This window comes from Aspergillus niger (genome assembly GCF_000002855.4).
Source record: "Aspergillus niger supercontig An16".
In the NCBI taxonomy this organism is placed as follows: domain Eukaryota; kingdom Fungi; phylum Ascomycota; class Eurotiomycetes; order Eurotiales; family Aspergillaceae; genus Aspergillus; species Aspergillus niger.
The window spans coordinates 63160-82774 of NT_166531.1; the positions used below are offsets into that span (position 1 = coordinate 63160).

General features: G+C 50.5%; 11 protein-coding genes across 11 annotated transcripts; 4 read left to right on the plus strand and 7 right to left on the minus strand.

Moving 5' to 3' along the window:
- Window positions 1–150: 150 nt before the first annotated feature.
- On the minus strand, window positions 151–1065 carry An16g00300 (uncharacterized protein; the record flags this gene model as incomplete). Its single annotated transcript, XM_001397307.1, has 1 exon — window positions 151–1065. One exon carries the CDS (start codon window positions 1063–1065, stop codon window positions 151–153), a length of 915 nt encoding a protein of 304 aa, XP_001397344.1.
- Window positions 1066–1335: 270 nt separating this feature from the next.
- An16g00310 (hypothetical protein) lies at window positions 1336–2603 on the minus strand (the record flags this gene model as incomplete). Its single annotated transcript, XM_059744862.1, has 5 exons — window positions 1336–1659; window positions 1755–1837; window positions 1935–2043; window positions 2286–2330; window positions 2550–2603. The coding sequence occupies 5 exons, from the start codon at window positions 2601–2603 to the stop codon at window positions 1336–1338; spliced, it is 615 nt and encodes a 204-aa protein (XP_059602672.1).
- A 277-nt stretch (window positions 2604–2880) lies between these two features.
- On the plus strand, window positions 2881–3727 carry An16g00320 (uncharacterized protein; the record flags this gene model as incomplete). Its single annotated transcript, XM_001397309.1, has 3 exons — window positions 2881–2968; window positions 3015–3455; window positions 3519–3727. The coding sequence occupies 3 exons, from the start codon at window positions 2881–2883 to the stop codon at window positions 3725–3727; spliced, it is 738 nt and encodes a 245-aa protein (XP_001397346.1).
- A 475-nt stretch (window positions 3728–4202) lies between these two features.
- An16g00330 (uncharacterized protein) lies at window positions 4203–4700 on the minus strand (the record flags this gene model as incomplete). The annotated part of the gene is made up of 4 exons (XM_059744864.1): window positions 4203–4318; window positions 4357–4450; window positions 4482–4613; window positions 4665–4700. 4 exons carry the CDS (start codon window positions 4698–4700, stop codon window positions 4203–4205), a joined length of 378 nt encoding a protein of 125 aa, XP_059602673.1.
- A 139-nt stretch (window positions 4701–4839) lies between these two features.
- Window positions 4840–5428, minus strand: An16g00340 (hypothetical protein; the record flags this gene model as incomplete). The annotated part of the gene is made up of 4 exons (XM_059744865.1): window positions 4840–4905; window positions 5009–5052; window positions 5190–5306; window positions 5362–5428. 4 exons carry the CDS (start codon window positions 5426–5428, stop codon window positions 4840–4842), a joined length of 294 nt encoding a protein of 97 aa, XP_059602674.1.
- A 646-nt stretch (window positions 5429–6074) lies between these two features.
- Window positions 6075–7868, minus strand: An16g00350 (uncharacterized protein; the record flags this gene model as incomplete). Its single annotated transcript, XM_059744866.1, has 7 exons — window positions 6075–6274; window positions 6342–6782; window positions 6848–6991; window positions 7052–7395; window positions 7454–7526; window positions 7597–7610; window positions 7705–7868. 7 exons carry the CDS (start codon window positions 7866–7868, stop codon window positions 6075–6077), a joined length of 1380 nt encoding a protein of 459 aa, XP_059602675.1.
- A 90-nt stretch (window positions 7869–7958) lies between these two features.
- On the minus strand, window positions 7959–9631 carry An16g00360 (uncharacterized protein; the record flags this gene model as incomplete). The annotated part of the gene is made up of 10 exons (XM_059744867.1): window positions 7959–8016; window positions 8177–8271; window positions 8343–8417; window positions 8498–8605; window positions 8659–8728; window positions 8769–8947; window positions 9039–9158; window positions 9251–9316; window positions 9357–9406; window positions 9490–9631. 10 exons carry the CDS (start codon window positions 9629–9631, stop codon window positions 7959–7961), a joined length of 963 nt encoding a protein of 320 aa, XP_059602676.1.
- Window positions 9632–9865: 234 nt separating this feature from the next.
- On the plus strand, window positions 9866–11538 carry An16g00370 (uncharacterized protein; the record flags this gene model as incomplete). Its single annotated transcript, XM_001397314.3, has 7 exons — window positions 9866–9932; window positions 9978–10034; window positions 10081–10127; window positions 10347–10408; window positions 10555–10977; window positions 11040–11278; window positions 11333–11538. The coding sequence occupies 7 exons, from the start codon at window positions 9866–9868 to the stop codon at window positions 11536–11538; spliced, it is 1101 nt and encodes a 366-aa protein (XP_001397351.3).
- Window positions 11539–11768: 230 nt separating this feature from the next.
- Window positions 11769–14198, minus strand: An16g00380 (uncharacterized protein; the record flags this gene model as incomplete). The annotated part of the gene is made up of 2 exons (XM_059744868.1): window positions 11769–13857; window positions 14035–14198. 2 exons carry the CDS (start codon window positions 14196–14198, stop codon window positions 11769–11771), a joined length of 2253 nt encoding a protein of 750 aa, XP_059602677.1.
- Window positions 14199–16367: 2169 nt separating this feature from the next.
- Window positions 16368–17745, plus strand: An16g00390 (uncharacterized protein; the record flags this gene model as incomplete). Its single annotated transcript, XM_059744869.1, has 3 exons — window positions 16368–16403; window positions 16560–16908; window positions 16958–17745. The coding sequence occupies 3 exons, from the start codon at window positions 16368–16370 to the stop codon at window positions 17743–17745; spliced, it is 1173 nt and encodes a 390-aa protein (XP_059602678.1).
- Window positions 17746–18263: 518 nt separating this feature from the next.
- On the plus strand, window positions 18264–19588 carry An16g00400 (uncharacterized protein; the record flags this gene model as incomplete). Its single annotated transcript, XM_001397317.1, has 5 exons — window positions 18264–18654; window positions 18712–18795; window positions 18853–18943; window positions 18998–19118; window positions 19169–19588. 5 exons carry the CDS (start codon window positions 18264–18266, stop codon window positions 19586–19588), a joined length of 1107 nt encoding a protein of 368 aa, XP_001397354.1.
- Between the last annotated feature and the right edge of the window lie 27 nt (window positions 19589–19615).

The window sequence follows — 19615 nt, forward strand, 5'->3', positions numbered from 1 at the left end:
TACTGAGGAATGATAAAGTATATCACATGTGCTTTTGTATATATACTGGTAAATACACCTTCATAGACATATCAAACACAAGATCAAAGGTGGTCGTCGTTCGTACGTACATGTAGATTCAAGGGGAGCATATCGGTAACAGATCCAGGATTATATAGCCTTCTTCACCTCGCCATCTAGCCCTTGTCTATCCCCAGGCTTCCTTGCAGTAACACATATATACCGATGCATATAAAGGTACCGGTAGCCCATGACAGCCGCGACCGCATTTATGAAGTACTTCTCCAGGCCGAAGAAGGATATGAGAAGGAACGGGATGTAGGCGACGATAAAGAATAGTCGGAGCATTGGCTTTACATTTTCCGTGAGGTCCGTGGACTGGATTTCAATGAAGCCAGCGTCTTCGAGTAACGACTGGAGCGTCCCTTGCTCGAAGGAAATATTGGCTGGCATCGCCGCGTACTTATTAATTTGCGCAAACTGCCTCCGCATGTCCTCGGTTATATTATCTCCAGCGATATTGATATGGTCGTATTCGTACAGGGCGATAGATCCACCGGGTGCGAGGACGCGACAGAATTCTTGCAACGCAGCTTTCGGATCGGTAGCGTGTACAAAGGTCTCCATCGTGTACAAGCCATCAAATGTACGATCCGCGAAATTCTCGAGATGATGATAGTCGCCTTTTTGAAGGCTGACTGAATTACTTAGTCCAGCCGCGCGGACATTTTCTTTTCCTCGGGTAACATGACGGTCAATCACATCAATTCCTGTTACCCTCAGACCATGCTTCCGCGCCATATGGATCGCCACATGTGCATAGCCGCAGCCGGCATCAAGTACTGTCGCACCGGGCGGCAGATTCAAGGATCGGGCGAGGTGATCCTCCATCTTTCGGAGAGCTGCGGTTATGGGGAACGGCCACCAGCAGCCGGGTTCATAATAACCGAAGTGACGTGTACCGCCTAGGAATGCTCGGTAGCCAATTCGGGATTCAAGCGAATTGTAGTAGGACACCAATGGTGCATTTTCCTTGATGAGGGGCTCGGTTTCGGAGGCGCTCATTTTTGATGATCAACGGCCGATTTTATAGCTGGGAGAAGCGGACGAAGGAAGGATGTGAGAATGACAACGGTCGCAGCTCCCTTTAACCCCCAAACCCGGACCACGCCAGGTATGCGGGCGTGATTAAGTACCGCGAATCGCATCAGCAATGACCAAGCGCTGGCGCTAAAGATTAGGGGAGTCGGTGTTATCACACTAAGCCCCATTGCAGGTGCGTCTGTGACAAGGGTGTGCCTCCCTCCCAGACGAATGATGTCTCTGGACTATGCGCTAGTGCGGGGAGAAACGCTTTGCTAGCTGGCCGCCAACCCAATGGAAGGACGTCTTAAGCCCACTGGCTTGCGCAGTCGAAGTGTCCAGGCCAGTCATTGGGCCCGACTTGCCCTCGAGAGATGAGGCACCTCCAGTACGTACTTTAGGACAGAGCCGGCAGGTCTCGCTCGCGCGGTGGCCGGGTTGTTCAGGCCCGAAGCCAGAATTGGCGTAGATGATTGATTGATTGAAATGCCATTTTGCGGTGGTTCTAGGCGGCGGGAGAGCGAAAGAGACCGAAATCCAATGAGAAGGCCACCCCAACTTAATTCCTCTGCTAATCTGGTCAAGGCATCTCCGTAATCACCCACAATCGAAGCTGCGGGATGCGCCACGGTGTAAAGAGCAGCGGAAGCGGGCTATGCGGTATGATCGACGGTGTCGACTTCCGGATCATCAGCGGGCGCGCGGCAGCTCGTCCTGCCGGCCATTAACTCCCAAGAAGGGGAGCTACACTCACCTGGGCCTAAAATAAACTGAGGCCCTTTGGGGAATAATTTCCCTCCATTTGTCATATCATAATCGGTCAGCCACAGCATATATACTTAGGTGACAACCCGTAGGACGAGATTCTGCAAAGGTTACACGACTGCGGTCGCGACCCAAACGCTGGTAGTGCTTATTTGGGTATGCCGTGTGACCATCCGCGGGAGGCTTATTCAGCCGCTGAAAGAGAGAGAAACGGCACAATGGCGGACCAACCAACAATGGGGCTCATTTGCAAGTAGGTTTGTAAACAAAGCCGAACCGGGGCCTAAGTCCAAAACCAGAATATGCAGGAATAAACAAAGCAAATCGGTATGGACCTAAGAAAGTCATTGGCAAAGAGAACAAAATATCTTTCACGTAAAGGGTGAGCGACTCAAGATATGGACCACCGATCACCCGTCGCGTCTCTAACGAGCCACCTTGCGCAGCTTACTAGCAGGTTGGTGATGCTCAAAAACTGTTGCCTGCATCCATATAAATCATACATAAACTGGGATCGAATTTCCTATAATTAAATTCGCCTACCACAACCGTGGACGTCTAATCGATGATCTTCAGCGGATCAGGGACAAAAAATAGCCGTTGGAGTGCTCGGATGTCCTTGCGGTGAAAGGGACGGGAGCGAGAAGAAGACAGTACATAGTTAGCAGTCACGGCACACATAGTCCAGGACACAGTCCTACCCACAAACTGTATTGCCGGATATCAGAGACCTTTCCATCAGGGCCCAACATCATAACTTCACCTCTATCGACCAGGAAAGGCGTTGAAGATGCTCGAGCAGACCGGCTTTCGGTGGGGTTTCCTGACTAGCCTATGACGACCCGCCCGACTACTGTAAGTGACGACAGTCAACTGGTGCCTGGCAGGAAGTCGACTCTGCACCTGGGTCTTATCATGCTGTAAGCGGCACCTTGGTCCTCACAATGTAGGAGGGCTTGTTTCGTCTTTCCCTTGAGGTTTGTGCCAGAAGCTCTGCTCTCACTCTTGACTGATTTGATCTGATCTCTAGCAATGGTTTCCAATGCACCATCTCAGTGCTGCATGGTGGGACACCTGCACGAGGGCAGGGCCAGAGGGGAGGTCCGACAAATTGCCGACAGTGAGCCTTTGGTGCCCTACATTCCCAAGCACCACTGACTTGATAGTTTCGACGTACATCGTCTATCCAACCGATCGGTCGACAAAGAATGCCATCTTGTTTTTCACCGACGGCAATGGCCACCGGTTCATCAACGCCCATTTGATGGCGGATCAGTTTGCCGCCCGCGGCTACCTCGTGGTCATGCCTGATCTATTCCACGGAGACCCCATACCAATCGATTATGGGCCTGACTTCGATATTATGGGCTGGTACAACCAACATCTGCCACCTAGGGTCGATCCCATTGTCGATGCTATGCTGGGGCAGATGCGCAGTACCCTCGGCTGCCAGCGAGTTGGCGCTGTCGGATATTGTTTTGGTGGCAAATATGTGTGCCGCTACCTCAAAGCAGGCAAACTTAATGCAGGGTTCATGGCCCATCCAACCATGGTGCAGGTGGGGGAGCTGGAAGGGGTTGAAGGGCCGTTGAGTATTGCAGCTGCTAGTGAGTGGAGGAGAACTATCTCTTCCCTCTCCCACATATCGGTTATACTAACAGTTACATAAGTTGTTGATCCCGTCTTCACCACTGCCAACCGCCACGAGAGTGAGGCGATCCTAGCCAGACTTGGTGTTCCTTTTCAAATTAATTTGTTCTCTGATGTTGAGCACGGGTTTGCGGTCCGCTGCAACTTGGCAGAGCCCCAGCAGAAGTTCGCCAAAGAAGCGGCATTTGAGCAGGCTGTGGCGTGGTTCGATCGGTATGTGAAGGAATGAGATTCACAAGTCGTGGAGATTAGTGTCAAAGAAGACCTCACAGTGGCGAGAAACTCCATACGTTATACACCACCAAAATCCAGGGCACTAGTAAGACCGTAGACCCAGTCTGCTCTGAATGGTGCCTATAAATGTGTCATCTCCTGTATAATCCGGCAGCTTCGGGGCTCCGATGGCGGCACGGAATGATACTTTATTAGGGATTGCAACAGATCCTAGACACTCCTCCACTGATGTTCTGAAGATTTACCCTAGCTCTTTCTGGTGAGAAACCCAACTTAGACAACACATAACTCCAACTACTTATTCTCTGAATCCCGCCCCGACCTGAACCACTTAATTATCTGCAGCATCGGCTTTACAATGAGCAATGGAGGTTGTCCACCAAAATCATTGCCGCCAAGCACATGAACAAACATACAACGATCCCAAATAGTATGTTCATGGGCAATTCTATTACTAGATCAAGACAACCTCAAGATTGGCCACGAAAGTTTGAATCTTCTGCTGGTCTCAGCGCTAACAAGGCGCCACTACCATTAGTCCAACGAAGATGGAGGGAGTGGCATTTATCAGCCATCACATTCGTGCCTTGCAATCACCTGCCTACAAAAGGTTGCTGTGGCTACCTTCACCTCCTACCTTGGCTCTGGCGGTGCCCGCCTGAACTTCCTGCCTTTCATCGATGACAAGATCGTCTTCAACAACTGCACGGCCCGCTACCTCGGTGGCCACTTAAGCAACAAGCCCGCACCATCCTGGCCGGCGGCTCCAACAATGTCATGGCAGTTTCCAATGTCCCGTCTCCTAATCGATTGTCTATCGCCAGTCGCGAGGTCTGACCACCTACCGCGACCATTACCGAGGCAGCTTCTCCAACGTGCCCCTGTCCCCAAGTCGGCGATCAACAAGTTTTAATGCTCGCTGGCAAATATACGTCGGACCACGATGCTCTCTTGGTGGGTAGCACCATTGACGGTGCGGTTCACGAGCTACTACTCCAGTTATCTTGTCTAATGGCGATGTCGGTGATATCCGTGAAGTAAACTGAATCCAGGTTAAGGTGTGCTTCCGTCAGGACTTGTCGATATTGGTATATGTTGAGACATTCACTACAGCCGGGCAGCTGTCAGCTTATCCTTTGCCTGTCTTCCTGCGTGGTCTCTGACCACCCACCTCTTCCAACGCACAACCAACCACTCTCTTGAGATCAGATAGATCAAATCCCTATGTCTTTGACCCTTCGTCTTGACAGTATATCATCTGTTCAAAGTATTAGACCAGCATTGATCTGAGGCTCGGGTCGACTGTAGATGGTGAAACTCCTGGTAGACCGAATCTAAATATCTGGCATGAATTGTTATCGCGCGACACGCTTTCTAAAAGAGGTTAGCCGTCCGCGTTGTGCTGTGCATATGACAAAGTGGATGATTTTGTGAACGGGAATGCCGTGTCGCCCCACCTTCCGCTCGCAGCATACAAGGCAACTGTGGCGCAAAGGTGATGTAACGTAGCATTCGCAGGGTAAGTCCTCCATTGGACCCTGAAGTGGTATCATCCTGGCTACCGGGGGAAGCCACTTTCGCCAAATAGAAATTCGTGATCCAACACCACCAGAGAGACTAAAAAGATACCTTGACGGCCAAGTGTCCTTACGGCACGGGCGGGTATGTCCTCGGATGATGATTGTGCTCCCGTCATGTGAAAGCGGAGATGCGGAGATGCAAGAGCATGCACTAGTAATGTGAGTTTTATTCGAGGATGTCTACTTCATCCAGTGTTTAGCTTACCAGTTATCTTAGAAACTGCTGGCTGCTGAATTTATTTGTTTTCTTGAGGTGTGTTTATTATGCCACGCTCAAACGGTCCCGGTTGCGGATATATATTTCCATACTATCTAACAAACGGCAGCACTAGCACTCGTAGTACCAGTTACTTCGTGGTCTTATTGTAGCATGATACTACTACTTTACCGGTGTTACTCACTGCTTGCGAATCAATTGAAATAAATCCACATGACTCGTAAGTACTTGTCCTAGGATAGGGACAAATTCCTCGGTAGTTTGCTCAATTAAGCAATTGATACTGGCTTTGATCCACTGAAAGCACGGCCTGGAGGAAAGAAACCAACAGAATCCTGTTGATATCAACCTTGAGAAAAAATTAGTCAAGACCAGGAAAAAGTACTAGGCAATAGCTTTAATATGTTGGTTTGGCGCATATATATGTACGAATCCGGTGGTGAACAACGAACGCAAAGGGGTATATTAAATAAGAGTCTATCTATAATACAAATCTATACATATATACAACCCGGTCATGAGGAAGCAGTAGCTCATGACCCAAATTAGGCATTATTGGCGCACGAAAAGCTGCTGCCAGAGCTGTCACTAGAGATCGAGAGGCCAGAGACCCACAGACCACAGACACAGATGGTAGCGCCAATGCCGAACAACGCCAGGTTGGCAAGAGTAAGGAGCGTTTTGCGAACCGAGGTGAAGTAGTTGCCCCAGTACATGTACAGCCAGAAGACACCGGGCAGACCGACTGAAAAATTATTAGTGACCGAGTTCAATGATGAAGTAGGAGGATTCAAACTGTATGGGAGACTCACATGAAAACCAACTGGCAAACAATGCGCTGACCAAGCTGACGAGATCGCTAAAGACAGGAATGGCCTCGGCAATCACCCAGGCAATAATCCAGTAGCCCGCAGCGAGCCCAATCCAGGCACCGATACCCAGGGCACTGCGCTTGTGCATGACATCCGTGCCGCGGAAGAGACGGACATAGACGTTCTTGATGGCCACGTGTCCCAGGACGACACCCGCGATGACGATGGTGGGGATGGCAATGCCGTAGGCGACCTTGCGAACGACGATACCGGCAGAGCCCAGGGCGGGGGAGGTGACGTTCTGACCGGCGTAGCGGTAGATGACGGCGGAGGCGACCGTATAGAAGACGATCTCGAAACCCTGCAACATACAGAGGGACTTGGGGAAGTCCTTGGGCTCCTTCATTTCGGCGATGAAACCAAAGAAAGCCGGGTGACCACCTGGAGAAGGGGTTAGTTACTCAGATGCGACCGGATGACAGTGGACATAGGAAAGGGAGACGAACAGTAGGCGAAAGCGATGTTAGTGACAGCCGAGAAACCCTTGACGAAAGAAGTTGAGCGGGTAAGCTGCATGGGCGGAGGGTTCGGATGTTCAACGGCGACACCAATCATGGTGATCAAGACGGCCGTGAAAATACTGAGGAAGGCTGTGTGAAAGTGTTAGCACAATATAAGGAGACTGGGGATGAACCCAATGAGATACTGACAAGTGACAGCCAGCCATGAGACGTTCTTCATGGTACGAGGAAGAGAGCAGGCGAAGGAAAGCACCAAGCCGACGACGCCAAACACGACAGAGCAGGTTCCGTGGTTGGTAAGGGTGTTCATCATAACGGTGAAGGTCACCAAGTGNCTGCCAGATGCAAACATGAAGAACACCAGCTGAGCAAATTCCGTGAACATGCGACCGTAGCGGCCGCACAAGACCTCGCCGGCATCCGCCATGCTGTGGATGAAGGGGTATCTGGCCCGGAACTGTCCAATGACGTAGCCGGAGTAGGTGGCAATGATGCCCATGCCCACGATAAGGATGATGGCACTGATTGCATTACTGGTTAGCGACAGACTGGGCGGGCGACGTTGAAGGCACGCGATCGTATGCTACTTACGGAATCAGGCCAACCTCAGCCACGGTGGCGGGCAGAGACAGAACACCCAGGGATACAGTCTCGGCGATCATCACTGGAGAGAAAGGATGTTAGGTTACATGCACAAAGAGACAATATTGATATCAAAGTGGGGGAGAGCATACGCATGCCAGATTGCCTATAAAGAGAAAGAATAGTTGGTTAGTCTCTGCCATCAAGTATATGCCGCCTAGTATCAACGGTCGGGTATAGTTCACGGGGCTCAAACATACCACCAGTCGAGAGTCTTATAGTGAACCTCTCCCACAGCTTCATTTCCAAAAGGATCCCTCTCCACGGATGGCGTCTTCTCCATATCATTCTCCCACATGCCCCCCTCTTCCTCGACCCGGCGAGCCGGTCCATTCTCAATATCCTTCACGTCCAAGGTCGACATGGTTGCTCTTTAGGGACGGTTGGCAGGCTGACTCCACGAGTAGAATGAGATGGATGGAAAATAGTGTTGAACAAGCACCCGTCTCAAATCTCAAATCTCAGCGGCAGCAGCAGCAGCAGCAACAACGACAAGTAAAGGAGTAGCGGAACTAAACCCAGGCACGCCCGCACGACGCGGGCGTCAACCATATATGGCCACGGCCTGAAAAGCATTGACGCATGGCGAGGAGGTTTTTCTTAGTTAATAGAAGGGTCGCATTGGCAAATCAGAGGGCGCCTCAATGCAATCTCTGCTGGTGTGACACAAACTTTGCCGCCCGCAGAATCCTGCTCCGACATCGGGCTCCTGCTGGGCCTCGCGGCTCCACCGGTCGCACCATGCATCGTTCAGGCACAAAAAGACTCTATTCGAGCTAAAAAAACGTCCAGGGACTATCTAAAGATGATCGACGAACATCCTGCACTGTTTTTAGACCTCGATTGCACAAGATGCAGCAGGAGCATGCTGGTCCGGCACCGGACCTGGGGGAAGCATGAGGATCAAATTAAGCTCAGCCCCGGAAATGCAACTTGCGTCCCCTCTTTTCCTTTGCAATCCGGCCGCCGGAGGGAGAATCGTAGCCACTAAACCTTATGCAGCGACGCGGTGGCGGATTCCAGGTTCCCCATCTCAAGGTTTTCCACTTTTCCGCCTTCTCCCGCGGCGTTCTTGGTTAGGGCTGGTGGCCAGACGGAGGCCTTGCCCAATCAGGTTAAGGTTCTGGGTTCTGAGGCATGGCGCCTGCCGATACTTCGGGGCTCCCTGGCAGCACTCCGGCTTGCCTCCCGTTGAATTTGTCGAACCTGGAGAAATCGAAGTTTCTGAAGAAGCCCGCGAAGCCGATCTGACTCGTTCGTCTACAGCCCGGTTTGCCGACCCGTGACAGCTCCAGCCAAACTAGCCATGATCCCAATGGGCCTGGATCCCATTTTCCCCCATCCATGCCACGTGCTCCCATCTGGCGGATCCCCGGAATCGGCGGCGCTTCCCTTCTTGCCCTGACTCATAGCGAGCGAGCACTTTGCAGCCTCACGCACGATCTTGTCCGTGGACCCACCTTTCCATCGGTGACTATATTCGTTTTGACAGTGTCTACCGTGCACCAGTGGCAAATATCCCCAGTTATAGAACTTTCCCCGTCGTGACGTGCGCCTGACTCATACAGTGAGCCGATGCAAGGAGGCCATGGATAGCAGCTTTGGTGATTTGGTAAGAGGCTGGCTGTTTCGCAATTTGCTGCTCGTTGGAGGACTACACCCTCGAATTTTGCTATGAAGGAATGACGTATTCATGCACTGGACCGAGGAGTCGTGACTCATGGGCAGTGCAGGTAGGTTACTGACGATATTTAGTTCATTCAAGCCAGTGGCGCTGCGGACAGTCACCTTCAAGTAGGAAGTATCACTATCCTTAAACATACTAATATCACCCCTAAGGCAAGAGTTTCACAACAGCGTCATCTTGAATCATGCACTGGAGAGGGTGCAATGTACATTCAGCTCTCACTCAAGAAGGGCGCTTCCACAAGCATCTCAAAGAGTACATGAGTATGTTTGTAGCTGGGTATTGGCTGTTCGCTGACGGGCTATCTGATGCAAATTGGGAAACAACGCTGACAGATTTGAGATTGCCCGATTAGGCTGTAGCGAAGATGTGGTGCGGTTGAGGTAGTAAGAAGCCGTCATGTTGCAGTCGCTTATACTTCGTGCATCAGATGCAACCATTATAAGTAGCCATTGTGAGCATGGGCCTCCGTTCCACGTAACAGATTAGCTGCTTCTAGTCGCCCTACGATGTTTCCACCAAGCTTTCCCTGTCGCTTTCGATCAGATCGTACCGCTTAAGCTTTTAACGTTGTTAACCTTCGTACAAGAAGACTGGCTGTGCAATAGCCCCGCACTTGTTGGTCGTTAACGGTGTCGTTGCCTGACGTGCGCTGTCGGCCTTGCCTATACACCATGCCTATACACCATGCCAGGCCTCTGCAACATCCGCAATCACAGTCTTTGTCGCACAAGCTTCAGTGTAGTGTACTCTAGTCAAAGCTGCAGTACTACATGCGCATATTAGGGTGGATGGATGTTAGTAAATATCTTGCATTGATGAATTTGGATCCTATTATAGACCGTATGTAGACCATAGTCATAAGTAGTAGGCTAACCTAGCTTAACAGAACCCTGTGTATTTGCTGGGACTCCAGTCAAACTGGTCAATGCAAAGGTAAGTTGATCAATCCCTGGATTACCCCTCATTAAGCCGGAAAAAAGCCCAAGCTCGTGTGAATACAAGATGTGTATGCATTTAGGAGTTATCTTGCAAATTCTCCAAGATGCAGTGAGATGCCCCAAGCTCAGCCAGGCGATGCACATGAAATATCGGATGAAAAGAATGGTGGTTTACGTTGGGTGCATGGAGAGCATAATCTGATGTCGGATGCAGCGGAGTCTTACGCATCTGCATCACCTCGGATGTGGTAGCAAGTGCTGTTATCAGAAGTCTAAGTAAGTTGTGGCAACACGAGCGCTTTATTATTGACACAGGCTTACCATATGGTCCTGTCACTGCTGAATAAGGGGGACTGTTGTCGGACTCACTAAGATATAAAGAGTCCAAAGATCACTCACTGAATAGCCTTGCCAGTATTCAGTTCATCGACAGCCTCAGCATCTCTCCCGGATCAAAGCAAATCCTACCTGATAATATCCACAGCAACATTCTTGTCCACGGACTGTCTTGCAAGAATGGAGGCGTCCCCCCTATCTGGTGATAATGGCCACAAGTTTGTTGGTGCTCCAGAGGGAGTGGATGTGAGTGGTGACTATGGCACCCCCAGTCTCCTCTTCATCTACTACAATAAGCCGGTCTCAGACAAGCACCGGAAGGAAGTGCAAGAATTGAGACATGACCTGGAGACTTGGAACGCCTTTGAACTTGGGCGCGCCGAATCCCAGGTCAACGAGCTGATGCAGAAGGGGAATCTGCCGACCGACGATTACAACGAATCGCGCGTCAGACGTACCGACTATCGCAGCAAGGTGATACAGTATCTGCGCAAGGAACACGAATCATGGTGAGTTACTATATTCAGAGCCAATGCCCCTGAACTCGGTCCACTAACGTTCCGCCATGAAGGCTGGTGGAAGCCGACAAGAAGGAATTTACCGTTGAGCTGAAGACCGACGAGAGGCACATGAACAAGAAGGTCGAACAAGAGCTGCGCGGGCGATTGGAATCCAAGGAAAACCCGCCGTCGCAGTTTGGTGTCGTCTTGCGCATCATCAACCGCATCATTGCTGCACGCAAGCGAGACGACATGCAGCAGTACCATTTCACCAATGTGGAAGTGTGTGCCGATGGCAGGGACGATCCAGGTAGGCAGATATTTGTATCCTTTCGGTGACACACATACTAATGGAATGTCATAGTTGTCAAGTCAACCATGTTCCGGGTCTACGAAGAGGGTGAAGAGGATGACGAAGGATCTGTCAAAGTCAAGATTGACTATGTCAACCATCGCTGCCAGTTTAATAGGGAACATTGGGCCAAGGCACGACACAATGTCGAGGACTTTATCAAAGAAGGAGAGAGGATCCGCCGGGCCATGACATTGAACTTTTGTGTCGATGCCTAGGTAGCACTACCAGTAACTTAGGAAGCCTGGGTCACGTACAGGACTATGTGGATAGTCAGTGATCATGGATGGATTGAGCGGATTTGAGGAACATGATATTCTTGGTGGGTTGAGAGAACAAATGAGCATAGTTTTGACAGAATGAATATGTTATCAATTTCGGGGCCAGCATGACATATGGCTACCATCTTGAGAACATTCAGCCAATTTATTGTTGTAGCCATGGAAGCCTATGCCACATTGATGCTACCAAGGAACTGCTCAAAGTTGCTCCAGTCGAGACTATACTGCGTGATCGTCTGCAAAGACTCTTGCCACAGGCTCGGGCTATCCGAAGCAGTACCATCCAGGTCGCTGTTAAGACTATCGACGCAAGGTATGCGAAGCTGTGAGGGCACATGGTCAATTCCTCCCCCCTGTGCCAAGCCCAACGGTGCGACTTCATTTTCACCTCGTTCCCGAAGTTGCCCGTTCGCCAGAACGGCTTCGTCGAACTTTTGAAGCACTGCATTGAACCTCTGCATTGTCGGACATTTCGCGTTTACTTGCATTATGGACTGCAACTTTGTCACCATGCACTGAACATCTTTCTGAGCTGCACCTTCAAGCTGCCACAAAGACTTCGGAAGATCCGGGGGCATGACCCACAGCCGACGGAGGAGCAGAACCATTCCAGCCGAGTACCCGTAGAAAAGGTCCAGGCCAGTCTTTCCATTGACCCCATTGGCATAATCAAGCAGGACGAGAAGATTAACAATGCGCATCGCTGCTGTGACGCAGCTAGACGCCAGGTGCTCAGCGCTCTTCTGCACGTTTTGGAAACTATCTCTCGGTAGAGTCCAAGGGTACTGCTGCTTCGGGTTCTGCCTTCGGCTCATCGAAATTACAGTAAGCAAATATGGCCGTGTAAGCTGAATAAGGAGATTATTATAGGTTAAATGGAGGAGAACCGTTGGCCGTAGTTGGTCTGGTGGATATCTGGGGACGAACGCTTTCAGCACTGCCGTCGAGGGGGTGATGCACGTATCCAAGATATCGGATGGTATAATGAGATAAGTTGGTATCTCAGCTTCCCAGGTTTTAAGGTTACTCAAGAGTGATATTGGATCAGTACATTGCGTATCAGCGGATGATACAGGTGAAGCAGGCCGATGCAAGAAAGCGATCGCATCGCGGAGCCGACTGACTTGTTGTTGAAGGTCAGTTGCCACCTGGTGATGGCTGGGATGACCGAGAAGGGCAGTAGCAGAGACTTCGGGAGCCGGTCCCAGGGTTACCTCCCGACTGTCGATCACACTTGGGCGGCCCAAACATAAGCAGAGAAATTGCTCAAATGTAAATAGCGTAGACCAGACTCGCCTTCTGGAGTCTTGTTCTGTTAGGCGAAGGCTCTCGTCGATATCGCTGCGATGCAATCCCAAAGCAATAGCAATCCTCGCAGCACTACCAGTTAGGGTCCACGCTGCATTCCGATCATTGTTGTTGTGCAGGAAGAGTGCCATAAGCAACAGGGCTTGGATATTGGAGACCGTACACGAGGTCAATAAGCCGGCCAAAGCTCCTCGAGCGAGGTTCCAGCAGCGAGACCTTAGCGTGCTTAGTTCATCGGCTTCGAATCTAGCGTCATCATCCAGGATCCAGCAGCCAAAGGCGAGAACAGCATGGATACAGGCCACCCAACCATCTTCCAATCCCTCAGCGGGGCCGATGGGGTAGATGTAGGACTCGAGCTTGTTAAAGAAGTATCCCCTGTCCAGTAGTGGGAAATCTGAATTTACAGAGTGAAAGAAGGCATGTATTATTGCCAGCAGACAATCCCGGGGCATTTCCTGCAACTGTGCCTTGACAAACGATAATTCTTCATCGCGTGCAAGTGGCGTCATGCCTGTACTCACTGCTGACGGTGACAAGCGACTCGAATCTTGTCGAGCTTCGAGAGACTCCGTCAGAGTATCTGCAGCGAAGCAAGAGGAAGGCTGTTGCTCCGATACAAGGCTGCGAAGATCCGCAAAGAATGCAAGGGATGCTGACGGCCCGATGTAATGACTATGGCCACGGCTGTCTTTGACCAGCTGCGGTGGGCGCTGGCTGGTTCTGATACACCCTGGCTGATCGTTGCTATTGCTAGCGCACGTCAGGGTCTGATAGGCGCTTTCTGAGCTCCGTAGCTCAACTCTCCGCTCATTCTCATTTTGTTGTGGAAGGTCCAGCTTGGGCATTTCATAGCCGGCTTTCCGGCCCAGCTCTAACAGAGCAGAAATACTATCAACGGGCTCACCCGGAAACACCCCCTTAACGATTGCTTCAAGACAGTGAATCCTACAAGAGTGTTAATCAGCCAGACAGTAAATCCAGGGAGGATCAGCGCGGCATACCGATCGCGGATGGTCTCGACACTTCCGTACAGTCGTGTCTTTCGCTGATAGCTGGATACGCACGGGATGCCAGATCTTTGGCAAGCGACACAGTCTTGATCCGAGCCTCCGCGACGAATACATTTGCAGCGGCGCTAATACATCGTGGTTAGCATAATTCTGACAGGAGAAGAGCCAGCCAGGCAGGATAAGGTCGCCACTTGCCTTCCGGCAGGTGTCACAGCTCGCGAAAGTACGTTTCCGCAACTCATCAGGAACACGACGGCTAGCTAAGCGTTTTTCCATACCCGAGCAATAGACTATCCAGGAAGAATCGATCCGCAGAAAGCATATGAAGTGGCGGGTGATAGCCCGATTGAAGGCTAAGACAGCTCGACCGGCAAAGGGAGGGGGATCGGCGGATGCATGCACCCGGAACCTCGGATAGACTTGCATTCACTCAAAGCTTCTATGCTTGGCGTCCCAGCAGTTGTAGATGTTATTGAAACTTCTCCAAACCTTGGATAACACATTCGCTACCCTCTACACTGTCCTATTCCTGGGTATTGAGTCCTGCGGTATAACCAGCGCGGACATATGAACCCAAGGGGTCCTGCCTTGTTTCACAAGCCGGATACGAACATGGCATCTGACCTAAAACAATTGCCATACAAATCGCACTGCCGTTAGACGAACTTTATGGAACCAATCCTCGCGTCATGGAAGCGATACCATAAATTATGCAGACAGGATGCGACCGCATTGTTGGTTGGACTATCGGCTCGAAAGCTGAAAGTAGTGCCGTGGTGGCTTATAGGAAGGTACATATCGACTATCCCGAAGCCCAGAATCTGAATCTTTAGAGTAGGAGATAGAAGCTCTCTGTTTGAGGGTACCGCACAAGAACACCTCACCTGGAGCTAATTCCAAAATTACTTGAAGATATTATTCATATAAAAAGGCAATGAAATAAACAAAGAAAAAGAAGAAGTAGTGAATGGAATAGAAAAACTTTGTATTATATTTATAGTGAATAGAAAGCGCAGCGACATCTGCCTTCTGCTTATACTATAATCGGAATAACGGTGAGTGAAAGCCTATCGATCTGTGTAGCCACTGCGCTGGAAGTTAACAAGCTGGCTTAAAGAAACTTTTCAGGCATTTGTATAGTCAAACACGCTGAACCGCAAGCATAGTCTTCTCAGAGCAGTTCGGGGCTCATTAGAATAGCATAGCATCGATTGACACAGAAATACCCAAAAAAAGTGGTCGACACAGTGACTATCGACTCATACCTGAAGCACTTGATTCAACTAACGGGGTTAAGACCGAAAATCAGCTTTGCCAACACCATTCCTATCGTTAGGAAGAGTAAAAAAGCTTCACAGGTCAACAATAGTAACAAAAAGCACCTGCGGGCTTCCCTACCGTAACGCCTAGTCAAGCGTTGCCGGTGGGTACGCGGCTGAGAGGAAGAGCCAGGCATATTCAATCACCTTCTTTTCTTCGCAAAGTTCTCAGAGGTCGGTATCCACAGATGTTTCACTTCCTGCAGCCAAGGAGCGAGAATCCCAAAGCAGCCTTGCTAGCACTATAACTATGTATAATATGCACAGGAAAGGGTGACAGGAGGATAAGAGTAAGCAACAGCACCTGAAAGTTCCAGTATCGAAAAGCTCAGTCAAGCGTTGCCGGCGGGCACGCGGCCGGGAGGGAGAGTCGGGCATATTCAGTCACCTCCCTTTTCTTTGTAGAGCTCAGGTATGTCAACGTAGGGTTGGCACTAGCTATGATAATTGATAGAAATGCAAGGAAAGCATACAAGCGATTGGTTATCGCCCGGCCTTTGAGTGGGTGTACGTATCCATTCTTGTCTCCATCCGCCGTTCATATTCTCGTGTCTCATTATACTGCAGCTCATAAAAATGAGCCATATGGGCTGGGAATTCCGGATCATACTACTAAGTATGATGTACTGACCCGACGTGGCTGAGATACATCTGCTAGTCCATAACCACCTGTGGTGTTGCCTTCCGACAAAGATGACATGGCATTTCTCTTCTCAAGCTAGGTGGATCGGTTAGCAAAAGGCGTTTTCAGACGGGACCCAGTGTCCATATGGTAGGCGCGGCACCTCCCTGATAGCAGGCGAGACGGAGAGAGCACGGATCCCTTTCAAAACAGACTTGATGGCTTGATCCGGCTGTGTCATTAATTGAGCCAATGTCAGCTGACAGGATCTTAAAGTGCTAGATTGTGATAGATGGGCCATAGTGACGAGGCGCAAGCGCTGCGGTCTTCCTTTTCGGTATTCATGTCGAACCCGGATGCCTGCTTCCCCTATCCGAGGGCTTCTGCCCAGGACACCAACCAGTGCTGCAGGTTGTCGCAATAACTCACCCATGAGATCTTTCATAAAACCACGACAGATAGCTACTGTAGCATTGATCAGTGAAATGCCCTCTTAACACTACAATGTGTCTGAAATTTGAACCCTTGAACATCCTGATCGTGGGTGCTGGACTTGGTGGTCTGTTTGCATCCTTGGCTCTGCGCCAAGATGGACACCGAATAACTCTTCTCGATGCATCTGCTGAATTCAAAGAGGCAAGAATGGAATCGCTCACTTCTTCCTGGAGCAAGGTTAGCTAATGCGCCCATGAATAGGCCGGTGCCGGTATCCGCATCCCACCCAACAGCACTCGCCTTCTACGCCGATGGGGGGTTGACTTTGACAAGATGCGAAAATGTGTCTGCCAAGGATATCATTTTCGTCGCTGGCAAGATGGATCGACAATAACTGAAATCAATCCTGAGGATATGATCGCTTGTCACGGTGCACCGTATTATCTGGTCCATCGTGCTGATTTGCATGCAACTTTACTAGCCGTCGCGATCGAAGCCGGTGTTGTCATTCATAAGAATCGACATGTGACCTACTATGACTTCAGCGTTCCAATTGCTGTCACAGCAGATTCGGAGAAATGGACAGCTGACCTCATAATATGTGCAGATGGTAAGACTTCATTTACATGTTGGTCAACGGTCGCTGATGGAAACCACAGGAATCAAGTCTACTGCTCGACCGCTTCTAACAAGTCAGCCAGACCATCCTCGAGACACGGGCGATATTGCATATCGGATCCTCATAAACGGTCAGGATCTACTGGCCGACCCGGATCTTGCCGGTCTCATCACGCACCCGGCAACAACGTCGTGGTGTGGGCCAGATGCCCACCTCGTTGGCTATCCTATACGAGATGGTGAGCTGTACAACATAGTCGTGTGTGCGACATCGAAAGGAGAGACGACAGATGAGATTTGGGTTGTGGAGGGCGATAATGAGGAGCTTTGCGCGAGATTCTCCGGATGGGAGCCCCGTGTGCAGAAGTTATGTCGTTTGACAAAGTCCTTCATGAAATGGCGATTATGCGACCTTCCCGCACTTTCCACATGGATTCATCCGTCAGGTAAGGCTTGCCTCTTGGGAGATTCCTGCCATCCGATGCTACCGTATCTGGCGCAAGGAGCTGCCCAGGCGGCTGAGGATGCTGCCACGATTTGCAGGGCTCTGGCTGAGGATACCGATATCACAAGCGCTTTGAAGCGCTATGAGCGTATCCGCAGCCCCAGAGCGTCCTTGATCCAATCTAAGACGCGAGAGCACCAATACATCTTGCATGTCGATGACGGTGAAGAGCAGTGCCAGCGAGATGAGCTTATGCGACACGACAGTCCGTCTAGTCCAATCTTCTGGGGATACGAGCTGCGTCGGGAATGGTTGTTCAGCCACGATGCTGAAAAGATGGAAGAGGCCACTGCAGAGCCACGATTGAGAACAGCTGCTCTATAAGGGGTGGGGGAAGCTTAGATCGCCTAGTACTAATGAGAACGTGGAGTACTATTTTATAGCTGGAATTTGAAGGGATGTTTGTAGTTTGAAGAAAGCATACTTCTCGGTCTATCGGACATCGGATGGCAAGGGCAGGCGCAGTCCATAACATTAGAGCCAAAGCATTTGTTCCGGATATTGCCATGTAGTTGAGGAAACTGACAACATGCTTCCCATAATGTAATTGCAGTCCGGGATTTCCAAGCATTGGCTTGCAACCTACCTTGCCACCTGCACTTGCAACCGGTCTTTGCAACCTGGTTGACTGTCGATCACTTCTCCCTCAATGAATCAGGAGATCCATTTACCACTTGCGGGGACCCCGCACTCCTCGGCCCATCTCAGCCGGATGGCTGCTTCCCTGCAGTCCTTAAGAATGTTTCTCGGCTCGAGCATGGTCTTGATTAAGAGGCTATCTATGATTCATTTTCTGTCAAACAAAGGTGGAGGCCAACTTAGCAGACATAGCATCGTCCAATATGACTACCAATGTCCCAGCCACGCGCAAAGTGGCTGTCTGCATTGATACCCAACACATTGAACTCGAAGAACGCCCCATGCCAACACCAAGTGGCTCAGAGGTTGTTGTGAAAATTCAGGCGACCGGTATCTGTGCGACAGATCTGCACCTCGTGCGACGGACTATCCCTTATCTTCAACGGAAGGTAGACGTCTGTGGCCATGAGGGTGTTGGACATATTGTCGCTGTTGGGCCGGATGTAGATACTTCAAAATGGCACATGGGAGACCGAGTCGCCCACCGGTGGGTATTTGATGTCTGTCTAAACTGTGATATGTGCCAAGGAGGGAATGAGCAGCTATGCGACTCGAGGAAGCTGAGTGGGAAGGATGTGGAGGGATGCTGGGGAGGTACTACCCCATCGATAATCCACGTCCTGCATCCTAGGCATAACTGAGATATTGCAGAGTACACGATTGTCAATTCGATGTATCTCATGCGTATCCCTGAAGATATCTCTGCAGCTGAAGCTGCGCCGACCCTGTGTGCTGGTATGAGTGAAAGATCGCATGCGGGTGTGCCTTTGCTAACTTAAGCCGGCATTCCAGGCACAACAGCATATAGAGCCATTCGCACTGCCGGCCTCACTTCTGGGCAGTGGATAGCAATCGTTGGAGCTGGAGGTGGGCTGGGTCATCTGTGAGATGTCTCAAACGTGAATCAACGGGTCCATGAACGCTCACCTACTGCCAGGGCAGTACAATACGCCAAGGCGAATGACTTACAGGTCCTGGGAATAGACACAGGCCCAAGCAAATGGGAGCTGTGTAGCAGACTGGGGGTCACTTCATACATTGATTTCATGGAGACACGGGTATGCAGACTGCTGACCTTAGAGGAATGTAGCTGACAGATATCCTGCAGGACTTGACAGCAGATGTCACTCGTGTATCTGGCGGAGGACCTCATGGAGTGATTGTGGTTAGCTCTAGCACCAGGGCTTATGAACAGGCCCTAACATATGTCCGCAAAATGGGTATTATAGTCTGCATTGGAATCAGTAAGCTACGATGGTACCTCCGGGCTACACCACAGGCTAACATTCCACAAGCACCTAATAAGATGCACTTCCCTATTGGCCCAGAATACTTTGTGGCTCGTGGAGTTCGCCTTACTGGCAGTAGCACCGGTACGATGGAGGATACGTGTCAAGCACTGCAGTATGTGCGCGATGGCCGAGTCAAACCTATTATCGTTGAAGCCCGGTTGGAGGAAATCGAGGCGTGTCTGCAGGCACTCGAGAAAGGGGAGGCGGACGGTCGATTCGTGGTCTCGTTTTCTTAAGAGTTCGTCGCTGGGCTCTACCGGTCA